General features: G+C 37.6%; 1 protein-coding gene across 1 annotated transcript; it reads right to left on the bottom strand.

The window, feature by feature from the left end:
* Positions 1-1712: 1712 nt before the first annotated feature.
* On the bottom strand, positions 1713-7446 carry LOC143596291 (GTP-binding nuclear protein Ran1B-like). Its single transcript, XM_077075102.1, has 8 exons — positions 7281-7446; positions 4676-4927; positions 3023-3079; positions 2822-2939; positions 2550-2639; positions 2274-2453; positions 2114-2191; positions 1713-2023 (listed from the first exon to the last, which is right to left on the bottom strand). The coding sequence occupies exons 1-8, from the start codon at positions 7444-7446 to the stop codon at positions 1954-1956; spliced, it is 1011 nt and encodes a 336-aa protein (XP_076931217.1). The 3' UTR covers positions 1713-1953.
* Between the last annotated feature and the right edge of the window lie 9705 nt (positions 7447-17151).

Genomic DNA, 17151 nt, shown 5'->3' with positions numbered 1-17151 from the left:
TTTTTTAGAAAAATATATGCTTTTTTTAATAAAAAACATGTATACTTGTGTATTTAATGTTTAAATTCAAGTACATAACTTTTAACTTAATCTAATGACAAATGGGTATAATTCCCAACGACAAGGTTGTGGGTTCTAGTATCATTTGAGACATGTTTAAGATAACTTTTTACAAAATTTTTTTGCACAACCCAATAATAACCAAGTAAGCTCATTTAAAAATTAAATGGTTTAAACATAACAAAATACTTCTTTTACTTAAGACCCAAGATATTTATTCGCCTTCAGTCCAAAAAAATTTTCACTTCTCAGAGGTAGCCTTGACGAGTAACGCCAAATCACCAATGGTTTGTGACACTAATGGATCTTAAGTCTTTATGTTAATTTTTCAAAACTATTTTAATACCACTTAGGGGCTATTTGGTTCATTTAACAATAACATGAGTCTGACTGATTCATACATAATTTTAACTATTCAGATATTTTTATGTTTGAAACCAAACATACTAAAGTCTGAATGAATAAAATGTTTCCATCTGAATGATTTCAGATGTAAACAAACAACCCCTTATAATAGAAAAGAATGGTTTAAGGATGGAAAAAAAGTTAAATAGAAGGAAATAAAAAATTATTGTGTTCTAAAGTTTGTTTAAATGAAAGAAAATAAAAGAAAGTTGTGTTTGTGGGTTTCATACTTTCATTAAACGGAAGAAAATAAATATGTGGAATAAGGAGAAATAGAAATCAAGTTGGAAGGAGAAGTTTTGTTTCTAATTTGGAAACAAACGGGGAAAAAAGTAAAGAAATGAAAATATTTTTTTTTTCTTTTCTTTTATTAATGAATTCGGAAACAGAGCGTTAAAGCTGACATCACATCTCCGGCAAAAAACTTGACCATCCCATTTCTGTCATTTCCCTCAACACCACGGCTACTCATATCTATTGCACCACTACCACCATCACAAACTAAAGAACCGATTCCGGACCCGACCTGGAACCGGACCCTACCCACAGGTACGGACCGGGCTTCGGGTTTCCTGCGGAACTGTAACTAAAACCGGAATCGACCCAGGCCTGATGGAACCTGTTCCATCAATGCCCGGTCAAAACCCAACTCTATCCAAAACTCGGAAAAAACTCGACGGAACCGGCCCGACTATACTTGGAACCGGTTCCTATCCGGACCCGGTTTTGACTTTTGTTGACCATACCGGTTCCGTTTCTGGTCCACTGAGAATACCCGGTTTATGCACCTCTAATCACAACCGCCATCCACTATCTAGTTATAACACCATTGCGGCATTGCGTATATACTTCTGGAGTTCTGGTTCGACATTTGAGCTAAAACACCACTTTTATGTTAGAAGCTCTAAAGACAATATATCCATTTGAATATGATTCAAACTGGCACATCATTTGAAAATGGTTAGCCTATCCAAGTATTTAGTAACAAGTTAAATTGTGTTAACATCTCAAACCACATGCTATAACTAGAGGGCCTAACGGTTCCTACCCGAAACTGAACCCGACCCTACTCGCAGGTATGGGCCAGGTTTTAGGTTTCCCTCCAAAACTATACCTGGTCAAAACTTGACCCTATCCTACCCAAAACCCGAAAAAAACCTAATGGACCCGGTTTCAACCTTTGTTGACCATAACCGGTTCCGGTTCTTAAAAATTTCTGGTTTAAGCACCTCTAGTTATAACCGTCATTGATAAAACACAACACTGATAACTCAAATCAATATGAAGTGACAAATAAAAATGTATGACAATAACATATTGAAGATATTGGGAGCTGTTAAAACTCAACACCCAAACATTTCTTCACAACACGAAAATACAATCTTTTCCAACAAACACAAACCTGACTACAGTTCTTTAAACCATTCAGACATACTCAACAAACACATACCCTCATAAAATCCCACAAACGGCTTAGACTTTTCAACCCTATTCGAAAGCATCGTCATCGTCATCTGGAAGCGGCTGGCTCGCAGCTGCAGCAAGCTCAGCTTCATGCCTGCAATATGTTTCAAAAAAACATCATTCACCAACATCAAAAAATTTCAAACAGCAGTACTTTGAAATCAAAAGCAACTAATTGGCTTACTGTTGTTGAGCAGCCATGTCTATTTGCACTTCTGGCGGAGCTAGAGCAGGCGACTCCACAAAATGCAAGTTAGGGTCCCTGAAAACAAAATAAATAAAATCAACATCTTTCAAAACAGGATGAATATATTTTACTGAGAAATAGGTAAAAGTTAAGTTACCCTGCGAGTTTCCTGGCGAGATAAAGGAAAGGCTTCTCAAAGTTGTAGTTACTTTTGGCGGAGATCTCATAGTACTGCAAGTTCTTCTTTCGGTGGAAAGTAACCTGCTTTGCCTTCACTTGACGGTTCTTTACATCAACCTTGTTTCCGCACAGTACAATTGGGATGTTTTCACAAACACTATAAACAGAAAAACAATTAAAGGGTGTCAAGAAAGGATAATAAAGATTGTTGATGCACACAACAGGAAAACATTTATGGAGTATGTAGACGAACCGGCAAAGGTCACGATGCCATGTGGGAACATTCTTGTATGTCAATCGTGCGGTAACATCAAACATAATAATAGCACATTGACCGTGAATACTGCAAAAAAATTCGGAACATATAATTGAATTAATACAAAGCTCACATTAAAGATAACTACATCACAAATAGCATCTAAATAAGTACTTTCCAAAGTTACTTGAATCACATTATATTCTCTCCTAAAACTTAATTCAAAAAAAAAAAACAACTTGAACAATCTTGATATAAACAATACTTACTAGTAACCATCACGAAGACCACCGAATTTCTCCTGTCCAGCTGTGTCCCAGCAGTAAAACCGAATCTTTCCACAGTTGGTGAAAAAGTCCAAGGGATGAACTTCAACACCAATGGTTGCTAAAACAAACAAAATAGGACATATATTCAATCACCCAAGCATATGAAAACCAATGAAAACATATAAAATATGAATTACTCACGTTCGTATTTCTTTTCAAATTCTCCTGTCAAGTGTCTCTTCACAAAGGTAGTTTTTCCTACACGATTCATATGCAAAAAAAAGTTATTACTCATGTTCAACAAATTAAGAACATAAACATGTAAACTAATGCGTTGAATCCTTGATTAGATCCACAAGCAAATACATACCAAATAATGTATTCATAGCTCTTTATTACAAAAACAGCATTCAGATACATACCAATTAATACATAACTTGAACACATAATGATTTACAGCATCAAATACACATTATTGCATTATATCTATCAGTGTTGGGAAAATGGAAAGAAACGCCGACAATTGGATGTCAGGTGTCAAACTTTAGTTTAATGGCCAAATTACTCGCTAATCCACCTAATTACCCCTAGTCGAACAAATAATTGCCTAATAATAGGTAATCGGAAGTCAAAACAACAACAAATTTTAGTTAGCTGACCAAATTAAACGCTAAACCGCCTAATCACCCGTAATCAAACCAAATATATACAAAACTGTAAGTTACATAAAAAAATGTGTTGTTTAACAAATTAAGAACATCCACGTCACCCACGAAATGCTTGAATCCTTAATTATATAACCAAATATATACAATATATATATATAGGGTAAGGATCTTAAGAGAACCCTTTGCAAATTGAGAACTTTGAGAACCATTTTGGACCACTAAAAACACCTTTAAAAAAATATTTAAAAAAATCATAAAACAAAAAATAACAAAAATTTTTAAAAAGTAAAAAAACCAAAATTCTTATATTTTATTCCGGTTTCATTAAAAAAAATACAAAAAAAATACAAAAAAAAATAAAAAAAACGTCATGTTATACACATATGTATAATTTTATATAAACTTTAGTTACGCAATATACACATATGTACAGTATCATTTATCTTAAATTATACACATGTGTACAAAAAAAACATGTAAATATACATATATGTATATATTATACATGTGTATATAATTTAGCTAAACCGAGTTTTGTTTTTTTTATGAAACCGGGATGATAAAATAAGAATTTTGGTTTTTATACTTTTTTTATTTTTGTGTTTTTTTTATTTTATGATTTTTTTTTATTTTTGGGTTTTTTGTGATCCAAAATGGTTCTCATAGTTCTCAATTTCAAAAAGGTTCTCTCATGATCCTGATCATATATATATATATATATATAACACAGCATTTAAAACATGATTTGAAAAGGTAATGATTTGCAACATCAAATGCAGGACTTTTTTTTCCAATGTAAATGCATTAACTATCGGTGTTGGGAAAATCGGAAACAAGTCGGTACTCAGACTTAACTTTAGCTAACGGTCAAATTTAATCAATAATCGGCATAATCGCCCGTGCGTAAAACTCTGAAAACTACATATACAAATGTGTGTGTAAACTCAACATTAAATAGGAAAATTTGAATCCAAACTGTTAAAACTATATCAAAACACCGTATAAACCCTAAACCTTCATATAGCCTATTATTAATATTATTACTTGTATCAAAATGGGTTACAATTAAAACCCTAAGACAACAACTTTCATATTAACAGACAGCAAAAGCTAACTTAATAATAATAATAATAATAATAATAATAAAAATAAAAATAATAAGTGTAAGAATAAGAAGCATGCATACCAGTTCCACCATCGCCAACAATAACAAGCTTAAAACTGGGATAATCAACAGTTTGCTGATTGGGCAAAGCCTGTAAGTAAATTAAACATAAACAACAATCACAATCAGAATCAGAAATGATAAAACAGATATAAAATAAAATAAACGCGTACCATGTTATGCTGTAAGGTGTGCAGAAGATGACTGCGTTATATATATAGCTGTACGTATTGGTGGTGGCTGCTACTGTGATTGTGTTGTGTTGTAAGAGCCCTAATTTGAAAGCGTACGCACAAATAAATAAATATTCAATGGATGGATGGATGGATATTATCAGCTTTAATCTAACGCGGCTGTTTCGGCCGTTGGATTAACTTCGTTTGAAATAGGCCGTTGATTGAACGGCGGGTGACGCTCACGTGATCACACAATGGGTTTTGAATTTTGGAAAACCCTAATTACTTTCCAATTTACATGTCATGTTTTCAAGTGAAAATTAAAAGAGTCGTTATATTCAAACGTCACTAAATGATGTGTTAACAACTTTATACGATTTATGAATTATACGAGTTGTACAGCTTTACATGACTAACTAATGTATCGATGACAGCTTTTGTAGTCTATACAGGTCATATAGCCAGCCCTATACGAGTCGTATATGCTTCAAACACCTGACACTATTCATCACAAACGGGCAAAATTTTGCACTTATACGGCTCGTATAACCCCTGTACGAGCCATATATGTGCATGTGGTGTCCAAATAACATATATGGTGTTAGAATAACCTATGCCAATTATGAACATATAAAAAGCTAAGGGTGCAAACAAGCCGAATGACCCGTTTAACTTACAGAGAGCTCGAGCTCGGCTCGTTTCGATCTCTAATTACATAGAGCTTGACTCGGGCTTAATTCATTTACGATTTATTATTTAATTTTTACATATTTAACATTACTTATATACAAATTTTTTTCCAATTATAATATTATATATAACATAATATATTTTATTTTTTTTCTTAGTATTATATATATATATAATCATTATTAAATATATCTATATATATTATAAGTATGATAGGCTCGTTTAGGCTCACGAGGCGGCTCGAGCTAAAAAAGTGAAGCTCAGCCTCAGACGTGTTTATTAAATGAGCTTACTTTAGGCTCAAGCTTAAGCTCGGGCTCATGATTGTTTAGGCTCAAGTGAGAAGGTCCTTTTCTAATCGAGTCGGAAGCAGGGAAATGGGCATATCATTTGCTCACTATGGAAGGCAACAAGTTACCAAGAGCATGGAATGCTATCCACCTCAAGAAGTACTTTTTCTTATCAGGATCGGGTACCCTCCGAGGATGGAGTATCCTTAAAGGATCAAGGATCCTAAAAATGGTAATATCTATCTGATCACTTATTCATTTAAGATTTTTGTTAGTTTAAGGATAACATATTCTTAACGTTTGTTTTGTCCAAGTTTTAAGTAACAATGCAGGATTCTAGTTAGAGGATTAATGTCTAAGAGGTTGGCCACCTCTCCTCCACGTTTAAGGTACTTTACTATTTCCTTTGGCCTAGCCCACGATTAAGGTATGACCCCCGATGGTCATATCTTCCAAGGTTTAAAGGTTTTCACATTTCTTATAAATTAGAGTTTCTACACTCTCGCTTGGAGCGCACGCTATCCAACGTATAGTCCGGGGCAGCGGGACCAGTACACGCTTAGTGGCTGACAATTTCGTTGTCTTAGGCTATATGGAGGATCCTACGATTTATGGTAGACGTACCATACCACCGGTTTAAAACATTTTCATGTTATCTCACGTTTGGGCTAAATCCCGATTTGGACGAGTCCCCAGTTAACACCCGTATCTTTGGGCCAGTCCCCAGTTGCACGGGCTTCTCCCAGATTATTTATGGGCTTGCCCCAATCTGATGGGTCTAACCCCAATTAATCTTATAAGTTCTTTGCAACATATATTCTAAGTTCAATTGCGAGAATCAAGATTTGTGGATTCAAAAACCTTAACTTATTTTTACAAGGATCACGGAAGGGTCACTACTTATAGTATCTTAGGTCTAATTAGACCTTCTGGTATGATTTTCACTTGTCAATTTATAATTGTTTAGCTGAGATCTTTATAAATCTTTTTTGCTTAAGAATTTAAAATCTTTAAATTATTTTTATAAGGATATTCTATCCTAAAATTTTTACATTAAATCATTTCTTAAAATTTTCAATAGAGCTAAAGCTATATTAAACAAAATTTTCATACAACAGGTAAACAAGTAAATAATAAAAAGATGATATTTATTAGAAAACTTACTTAAAGTTACCAAAAGTTAACCCGAATTTCACCATTCAAAGCATGGACCATCCATCCGGGTTAAAGTAAGTTGCTGCTAGCTGTTTATTTAAGTGCAGGAAATTAAAAGTCAGTGGCAACAAAAGCTTCATCCCCACAAACAGAGGATCCCTCCACCTTTGCTACCCCTATTAATCGTCTTAAGGATCCTAGATCCTTTACCCTAAGTTACTATTGTCTTAAAGTACACAACCAAATTTTTCATAAAAACATCAACAAAAGAAAAACAGAACGGGCTCAGGCCTTGTCTTTATCATCCCTCATTGCCCGTCTCCACAGCATCCCCTTCAGTGGCTGTTTCTTTTCCTTCACCATCTTCGTCTGCATCCTTCACGCTACTAGTCCCAGCCTCGCCTTCATCTGCAGCCTTTTCTTCCTCACCAGCATCCTCCTCTTCCTCTGCTTCGCCCAGCCTTGCAAAGACTTCTTCCATTCATCCACCTCCCAGTTTTCCCTGTCAAAGGAAGGATCGTTCACCTCAGTCACAAACTGGATCCTTGCTTGCAGTATAAGCTTAGATGCGGACATCTTTGCCTCATCAGTTGCCGCCTTGGTCCCTTCTTTCATCTTCATTTACATGGCATGGACTTGGGAATCGGCTTGTTTCTTCTCCTTTGTCAATTTAGCAACAAGATTGTCTTTGGCAGCAGCAAGAGTCCTCATTCCCGTCAGAGTCTCCTCGAGGTCCTTGATGACAGACCTGTAATAAGAGTGGAAACCTTGGGCACCCTACAAGTCAGAGGCTTAGGATCAACAACAAATATTCAGCAAAACTGACAAACATAATTGAGGTGTCACACCCCGACCAAAGGCGGAACATGCTGGGGTGCAACCGATTGCCCAAAACACAAGACACTATTAAAGTGACAATATTTAACCAACTCATTTATTTCACAAATCAATAAACAACACATCTTGGTCATACAAACAAATTGAACACAAGTAAACAATATATTGTTCGTTTTACTAATATCCTAATAGTCTTGGTAACGTTTTCCGTCAAGTCCTCAAGTAGATAAAAGTCAAACCTGTAACAATGCATAAAATAATATTTTGTCAACACGTATGTTGGTGAGAAATTTCATAGTTTGAGTATATATAATATGAGCGAAATCCACAAACGTATATGAGACTATAAATAAAAGCATCAATCGCGGTATATAAAAACATATGTAATGAGGATCCTTTCTACTCGGTAACAACCGACATACTCGGATAATGAGGCCCTATTCTACTAGCACAATGCTAAGTAGTTAGGGAACCGTATGATCATACTTAATGAGGCTCAATAACAACATAAAAATAAACACTCACGCACGTAAAGCATATGAGGCATATAACACACAAAAGAGCAAGTATTCCAAGTATCATATACCCTAAAGTTTGTGGTTTGAGAAAAATGTATAATAAATCATTCTTGTTTTGAATAAGTATGCATGTTACCCCCAAAACATAAAAGGGAAAACGGGGGATGAAATGTACTCACCTCAATTGACAAATCGAGAAATAATAAATGATCGAAATGTGTTGGTGCATGATGCCAGTAGTTCAGTATCTCGTGTTTATTTGTGTCTGTAATCGTTAATTTGTTCTTGTTAAACGTGTTTTGTTTATCTTTATGTTTAGCGAACTTGTTGAGTGAAGTTATGATAACTTCGCCTAGCCTGTTGGGCGAAGTTATCGTATTATATAACCATAACTTCGGCATATGTATGATTACTTTTTGACGGCTGTTTTGTAACACCTTAGTGTTACGTTGTTGGTAAATCTGGGCAATATAACAAGTATTATCTTACTTACTCGTGTTCTTTACGTGTGATTTACTTGATAATCGTCTCAACACTCGTATCGTACACGTGGGGATTCCGCACCCTCGTGTTACGAGATACTCCTGTGTAGATCCGGCTGGGAACCTACAAGTGGTATCAGAGCCTTAGGCTCTTATGCTATGGTTCGAGATCTGCGTTTTGGTGTTTCTGGCCCGTTTCTGATCGATTTTTGGTCAGAACAGCCGTTTTGGCGAAGTTGTCGCTAAAATTTTAGGGTTTTGGCAAAGTTGACTTTTTGGCGAGGTTGACTTTTTGGCGAAGTTGACTTTTTTGGCGAAGTTGACTTTTTTTGGCGAAGTTGACTTTTTTTTGGAGAAGTTGACTTTTGGGCGAAGTTAACAAAAAAAAAATCCAAAAAAATAAAAAATAAAAATTTGTTTGGAGTTTTCGTCCGTATGGCCAGGTGTACACGATTATTGTGGGACCGAAAATGTTGTTCCAACAAAGAGAGACAACTGGTATCTCTTGGTCTTACGTGTGAACAAATACGGGTCAACTATGGATTTGTAGTTGAAGTTGCGAATGGGACATTGATTAAAACTGGGTTTGACACATATTTGGTTATTTGGGTGTTTTTGGGCAAAGAAATAGTTGTTATTCGAGGTTGACCAGCTGAAGAAAGTCAAATTTTGTTCGAGTTTTCGTCATTACTGGATCGCGGTCAGAGTATATTATTTATGTTATTTTCAAGGCGTTCGAGAATTGGATCCTGAAAACGTGGGATACGAGCATCCGGGATGCTTATTTATTAAGATGCTTCGGCTTTATCGGGAAACCCGTTATATATTTATGGTCATGTGTGTTAGATTCTGCCAAGGTGGTTTTGTGATGAAAGTGATCACTTGTTGTTGAGTAGTTGAAGATTGAACCTTATTTTACAAACCGATTATGGTTGAGACGACTGATTAGGTACCGGGATTTTCACAAACAAAGATCTCGATCGAAGTAATCTGGAGGCGCTTACACTGAAGGGGAGATCTGATATGGAAGACGTCGGGTGATTGGTAGATTTGTGAAGCTACAAGACAGTTGAAGACACTGCTGGTTGAAGACATGCTTACACAAAAGATCATCAGTTAAGGGGGATTCTATTGGTGCATGTTTTGTAACAGATGATCCTTTGTGTTTGTTAGAATTGAGAGCAACGGTCAAGGGGGAGTCTGTTGGTGCATTTTGTGACCGTTTCTATGCAATTCCGACTAGTTGGGTGAAGTTGTGAAGGGAGCCAACTTCACGTGTTGGTGAAGTTAGGAACAACTTCACGTGTTAGTGAAGTTAGGAACAACTTCACGTGTTGGTGAAGTTAAGAACAACTTCACTTGTTGGTGAAGTTAGAACAACTTCGCCATTGGCGAAGTTAGGACAACTTCGCCTACAGGCCCAAGCCCAAGCCCGCGAAGTTGGTTTGTCTATATATGTGTGTGTCATGTTTAGGGTTTAGTATCCAGATAGTCAGAGTATTTTGTGTTCAATTAAATTGTTTAGAGAGAGTAAGAGGAGGGCGAGTCTAGTGGGCAGACCCGAGGTAGAGCTCACCTCGGGTCGGTCGTGTTTTTTGTTTTGTTCGGTATGTAACGTGGTTTGGTTATTATATAAAGGATCTGCAGATTCTTTTATCACATTCGTGTGTTTGTTTATGTGTAATCGTGTTCTTCGTCTCCAACACCATAAACGAGTCTAGGAGGATTCCACACTCCTAGACCTCGTGCGGATCTCGTATCGATCACCGACGCCCCAGGGGGGCTTACAAGTGGTATCAGAGCATACAAGTGGTATCAAGAAAGAGGCAACAAAGAATATTTCAAAGCATAAGAAAGATCGGGAAGAGGAATCGGAACGTCGACATGTGAATATAGATTAATCAGACACTACGGGTCGAAGTCAACTCGGGGTGACTTGGGGAAAGCCAAATAAGCATTGAGAATAGATAGGAGGCATCACATTCTCTCATGTGATGTCCATCTAAATTTTGAGCTTAATTGAACATAATACGTATCACAGAAGCAATGAAAACCATACGAAGTTTTATACCTGCCTACAACCTGTTTCTCTATGTCATAATACTGCTGAACATGGATCTGTGTGACGGCCACTTTATCAGTATGATTCCTGTTAGGGTCTTTTCAAAAAAAACACGTTGGGTTTCTGCTAGACTGAAATTTGATCTCGTCCTTTTATCTAACTTTTGTTATGTGTTTTGCCTTATGGTTTGTTTTCTTAAACTCTTGGTTACTTGTTTTTGATCTCATATTCTTAATTTTATCTTACAATAGGCGAAGTTGACTTTGAGTGAAGTTGTTTATAAGCGACGTTGACTTTAGTTTGACTTTATGCGAAGTTAACAGATGGCGCGAAGTTGCTTAAAGGGCGAAGTTAATTTAACTTCGCCCCTGGGTTTTTCAAAAACTATATAACATGGGACTGTGGTCAAAATTAGTCAAACCTTTAAACTCCTAAACCCTTGGCGAACTTACCAGTTGAATCACACCTTCTGTTTATCTATTTTTAATTCGTAATCAAGGTTGGTATGATCGTCGCTACTAATAATTCGTTTTGCATATTGTTAATCGGTTTTCTAATGATCTGTTTTGATCCCGTGTTTTGGTTCAAACCCTATTACCTCTTTTTCGGTCCGATTGAAGGCTCTTTTTGGTGATAATATGTTATCAAACACTCTAATCGCGTTAATCTTTTCATGTTGATACTCTCTGATCGGCTATTCCTTGACATAACTGGGTGTTGAATAATTCGCCGTTACATGGGCGAAGTTAGGGTTTCAGCGAAGTTAATCTAACTTCGCCATTACCTCAACATCGCTAAACCTACAACTTCGCCTGTACCATGCAAGGCGAAGTTGTAAACTGCTACCACACGAGTCTGATTTCTTTCGTTTATTTTGCAGATATGGCTTCTGTGGCAGGTGCCGGTGGAACTGGTGGAGACGGAGGAGACGGTGATAAGAGACAATTCTTTCCGGGTCACAACATGTATATCACCTTCGATCCGGATGCTCGTGGAATTGAGGACTTTCGTGAGATCATTTCGTTTCTCATACGCTCACGGATATTTCATGCCATTACTACTACTCTTCCGATTTCACGACCAAATATTGAAGACTTTTGGAGAACTGTTGAATACGACTGTAGGGTTGAGCCTCTAGTTATGCGTGCCACTGTCAATAACCAAGTGGTACAGTTCTCGGTTGATAAGATCAGGGAAGCATTACAGTTCGAGATAGAGACAACTGAGGACCGTACTGAGTTTCCGGCTGTGTTCAGAGATGGTGCGTTTCTGCGTATGGGGTATTCGGGTCCGTTGGGAGACTCTCAGAGGAGAAAGGGGTTTTTGTTAGATCAGTGGCGGTTCCTTATGCACGTGATGATTGTGTGCATGTCCGGTCGCAAAGCTGGTACAGATGGTATGGGTGCGACGATGCAATCGGCTATGACTGCTTTGACTTACAACAAGCCCTACAGTTTCAGCCAGATGATATTTTATGAGATTGATTGTCAGAGACATGCGGTGGCACGGGAAAGATTTTTGATGTATCCGAGATTCTTACAGATGATCCTCAATCATGTGGTTCCAAATCTGCCACAACGTCGTCCCATTTCTTATGTGGAGAGTGTTTCTAAGAGAATCTTCGCTCAATGTCGATCTTCTAGTGCACGTAGTAAGGAAGAGCTACTCCCAAGGCACACTGCCTTGTTTGGTTACTTGGTGAATCCTGCGTATGTTGCTCCTTCGGAAGATGAGTTTCTTGATCCGGCACCTCAACATGCCGATATCCCTCAACCACCTCCCGTGGTTCAACCACCACCTCCTGTCACTCAACCTCCGGTGATACAACAAGCACCTCTTGTTGACCCTGTGGCAGCTCCAGAAGAACAAGTAGATCTTGATGTTGCATTTGGTGGGAATGATTTCTTTGATATGGATACGGTAGATCCTATTGAACTTCCAGCCTCAACGGCAGCAGTGTCCGGGGTAAATGTCTCCATGGTCAGTACATCTGTGGCGGATTCTGAGGGAACTGTCTCTGATTCCTCCACTGACGATATAGTCGAAGCAGAGCAAATTCTTGCCAGACAAGAAAGAATTCATGGCAAATGCAAGAAAGACTCTGATGATAGTGACTCAGACTATGAGGAGGATTTGTATCGTTTGGTACGAAGATCAAAGAAGGAAAAGGTTGGTGAAAGTTCTAAAGTTGGTGAAAGTTCAAGGGTTTTTCAGTTTACTCCACCATCATTATCGGGCATGTCTATGTTACCGGTCTCTTCGGCAGTTACTTTACCAGTCACCTCCAGTGTACCCTTGGTGACTGTATCATCATCCTTTGGTATTCCTCCAACCACGTTCCAGTGTACAGCACCGGAGATTGTTTCTTTACCGCCTCCTACTCTTACTCCATTAGAGGTGGTCGCTAGGTTTGTTGAGTCCACACTGGTAGCGACTGCTGGTTTATCTGTATCGATGCCACCCCCAATTACTACTCAGTTTACACCTGTTAGTCCTGCAAGCTTGGAAATCCCACCACTGTATGCTTAGGATACCTCTCACTTGAATGTTGATTTTGATTCAAATTTGTCTGATTCGGAGAGGATTGCAGTTCTTGAGAGGGTGGTTGCTGAACAGTCACGGGTAAATGTTATTCAGTCTCAGACTATTAGTCGTCTGGTGGCATAGAATCAAATTCAGACTGCACTGCTTATTGAGCACGGTAAGATGTTTAATCAACTTAAGAAGTTCTTAGCATCTCAGGGGGAGTCGAGTTGCAAGGGTGATGAGTTAAGGACAAAGAAGAGGCAAGACAGAGATGATGATCCCATTGCATCGAAAGATGCAAGTGGTGAGTTACCAAGAACTGAACAAAATCTTGGGACTTCCACATCTCAGGGGGAGTCTGCTGTTCCGTCAGGCAGTACAGGTGGTGAGAATGTGGTGGTTGTAGACGATGAGGAAGTGATGGGAAATGATGATGATGATTTAGTTGATGATGTATTGACGGCTAGTGAGATTGAAAAGATTGGGGAACAGATAGAGATTGATAGTGAGCTGGAAGAAGGAGAGATAGTTGATGATGGTGTAGAGCATGATATTCCAAGTGTTGATGAGGTAAAGCTGGGTCAAGATGAGAACGTGTCGGGTGATTCTGAGTGGGAAGAACAGACTAGATGGAAAGAAGGCTGTGCTCAATGGTTCTTCAAGACAAAGAAGTCAGCGGTACCAACAATGTTCAAGAAAAGATACAATATCAAGGGCTTTGCTGAATCAAATAAAGGTATTATCTGTTGGTTGTATGATGAACAGCTAAAATTGTTTGTGATAAAGAGATATGATGGGGTTCAGTACTTTAAGAAGGCTTTGAGATCGCTCAACACCTTGCCTGAGTGTGAGGTGAAAGATTTGGCAAATTTGAGATTGATTAATCAAAGTGATGACAACTTTGCGGGATGGGTTGGAAAAATCGTGTGGAAGGAAAGTGTGAAAGAGAAAAAGTTTGAGTTGTTGAAGCCTCAGAAAGGGAAGTTGGTCGAGGACAAGGAACGAGGCATGAGGGCTGATGGTAAGCCCTGGATGGTGATGAAATACAAGCCGATTCGATGTTTGTAGGAGGTTCCGATGAAGCTGATGCCCAAGGATGTGTTGAAGGATCTCAAATGGTGGTATGTTGACTGCCAGACTGCTGAAGCCGTGATGGAAGATGAGGATGAACAGGAGATCCTGAGAGTGTATGATCCAATGCACTTGGTAAATTTGTCTTAAGCTGATTTGCAGGTACTTAATGATAAGAAGATTTTCTATATTCCTGCATGGAAGGATGAAACTAAGAAGTACCAGAGGGTGGTCTCTGTCTGTGTGAGACAGGGCATTCATGCTTGAAGACGATGGGTACGAGATTTTTGGATTACAAGACACGAGAAAGAAGATAGAGATATGAAGCTACTGCCAAGGGGGAGTTTGTTGGTGCATGATGTCAGTAGTTCAGTATCTCGTGTTTATTTGTGTATGTAATAGTTAATTTGTTCTTGTTAAACGTGTTTTGTTTATCTTTATGTTTAGCGAACTTGTTGAGCGAAGTTATGATTCATAACTTCGCCTGGCCTGTTGGGCGAAGTTATCGTATTATATAACCATAACTTCGGCATATGTATGACTACTTTTTGACGGCTGTTTTGTAACACCTTAGTGTTACGTGGTTGGTAAATCTGGGCAATATAACAAGTATTATCTTACTTACTCGTGTTCTTTACGTGTGATTTACTTGATAATCGTCTCAACACTCGTATCGTACACGTGGGGATTCCGCACCCTCGTGTTACGAGATACTCCTGTGTAGATCCGGCTGGGAACCTACAAAATGTAGAAAGCTTGCGAACGAAACGAACGAATCCAACTTAAAAGCTAAATGAAAACGAATAAATAAAATATATTAATGAACTTGAACTTTAGTTGAAACTTCATTTGAAACATTGAACGAGAAGGTTCGGTTGTTAATCGGATTACCGGTTAATTTGTTAACGCTTAGGGACTCGTACTTAATTGGTAATTTAAAGTAAAATAATATTATTTTATTTGGGCTTTTAAATAACTAAACCAATATTAAATAGAAACAAGACGGGTTGTAAATCAAGGGTTCGGTTTTTATAAAAATGAATTGATAATAAAGTTTATAATAATATTATTAATGATAAAGATATTAATGATAATAATAATTTTATAACATGCTATATATATATATATATATATATATATATATATAAGATAAAGATGATGATAATACATAGTAATACTACAAATTGAGAATTGTTGTTAAAACTAATAGTAGTAGTAATAATAATAAATATAATAATTATTACTTTATTGTTGAATACGTTATTAATAGATTTATAAATTTTAATAATAATAATAATTATTATACTAATTATATGTGCCATATTAATAATAACTAATACTTAGAACATTTTAATAATAATAGTATTAGTTATAAAAAGATACGACTCGAGTGACGATGACGTTAAATGGTAACTAGGCCCGACATGGGTTTCGGTTTAAAAAACAAGTAGATAATGTTTGTATAATAGAATTTATAGTATTACTTAATAATCATACTAATAATGATAATAATAATCATAGTAATAATAATCTATAATTTATGAAAATAATGATAATAATAATAACAAGAAAAATAAAATTTGTTTTGTTAAAGAAAATAATAATAATAATAATAAGTTAAGAGATATGAGTTATATATAAGGACGATTAAAACTCTAAATCCCTTACCATATGATGTTAGACCGAAAGCAATTGTCGAAGCCGAGCGGGGATCGTCGGAGATGAAGGCTGCCGGAGAGGTGGAAATAAGAATCGCCTGAGGCGCGCCGGAAAACAGAACATAGAGAGAGAGAGAGATGGAGGGTAGAAAGAGAGCGAGAGACAGGGAGTAGAGAGAGACAGAGAGCAGAGAGAGAATGGCTGAGAGAGAGAGGGAGGCGGTGCACGACGGTTAGGCCACGACGGCCGAAATTCCGGTCGCCGGAAAAACCAAAACCGAGAGAAAGGGGAAAGGGGCTGCCGGAAACGCGAGGAGGGGAAAGGGGGTGGCTGGAGGTGCGTCGGAGGTGGTGATGTAGTGTAAGGTGGTGGCCGGAGGTCGCCGGAGGTGGCGCCGGCAAGGGTGGCGGCGGCAGCCGGAAATAGGGAGAAGAAGATGGGGGCTTGGATGAATGAGATAGGGTTAGGGTTTTAGTGGTTATATATGTATTAAATATTTTCAAAACAACCCCCTAAGTTCCAATCAATGTTTAATTCGAGATTTAAAGATTTCCAAAGCTTATAACGACTTTACGAAAATTAGTTCGAATCCCCTATGTTCCTTAACAACACTATAATATGACAAGACATCGATTTATTGATGATCGAGGTATATAATAATATTATATAATAATTAAAGAAGGAAACAAAAATGTTGAGTCAGGTTTACATAATAAAAGTTCAAAACGGTTACAACTCGAGACTCAAATTTGATGGATGTCACATGAGGATCCTTACCTCAGTGACTGCTTGAACGACCGCCTCTTGAAGATGCTTCTCAACATCCTGGACTTCAGCATGAGATTCTGGTTGCTTCCTCTTCTTTCTGGACTGAGCTTCGTCCCTGGTGGTCACAATGTGAGGGCTAGAATCTGGGACGACAGACTTGGATGGTTCTTTCTTGACTGTATTAGGAGAGATTAAGTGGTCAGGATCATCAAGTGAGAACTTAGTAGGAGGCTTATTGGTAGATTTCGGCATGGCTACAACAC

Source organism: Bidens hawaiensis, unplaced genomic scaffold (assembly GCF_021521415.1).
Source record: "Bidens hawaiensis isolate Kalapana, Puna unplaced genomic scaffold, B.hawaiensis_p1.1 tig00046211_1, whole genome shotgun sequence".
NCBI classification, from domain to species: Eukaryota; Viridiplantae; Streptophyta; class Magnoliopsida; order Asterales; family Asteraceae; genus Bidens; species Bidens hawaiensis.
The sequence above is the reverse complement of the archived record's forward strand: the minus strand, read 5'-3'. Positions and strand labels throughout refer to the sequence as shown.

Bases quoted from the DNA above. Each gene is read 5' to 3' on its own strand.
- LOC143596291 (XM_077075102.1), bottom strand. From the start codon at position 7,446: ATGGAAGAAGTCTTTGCAAGGCTGGGCGAAGCAGAGGAAGAGGAGGAT. The intron at 2,640-2,821 runs GTAAGTATTGTT...ATTTTTTTGCAG, and splicing joins GGTCTTCGTGATGGTTACTA to TATTCACGGTCAATGTGCTA. The intron at 2,024-2,113 runs GTAAGCCAATTA...AACATATTGCAG, and splicing joins GACATGGCTGCTCAACAACA to GCATGAAGCTGAGCTTGCTG.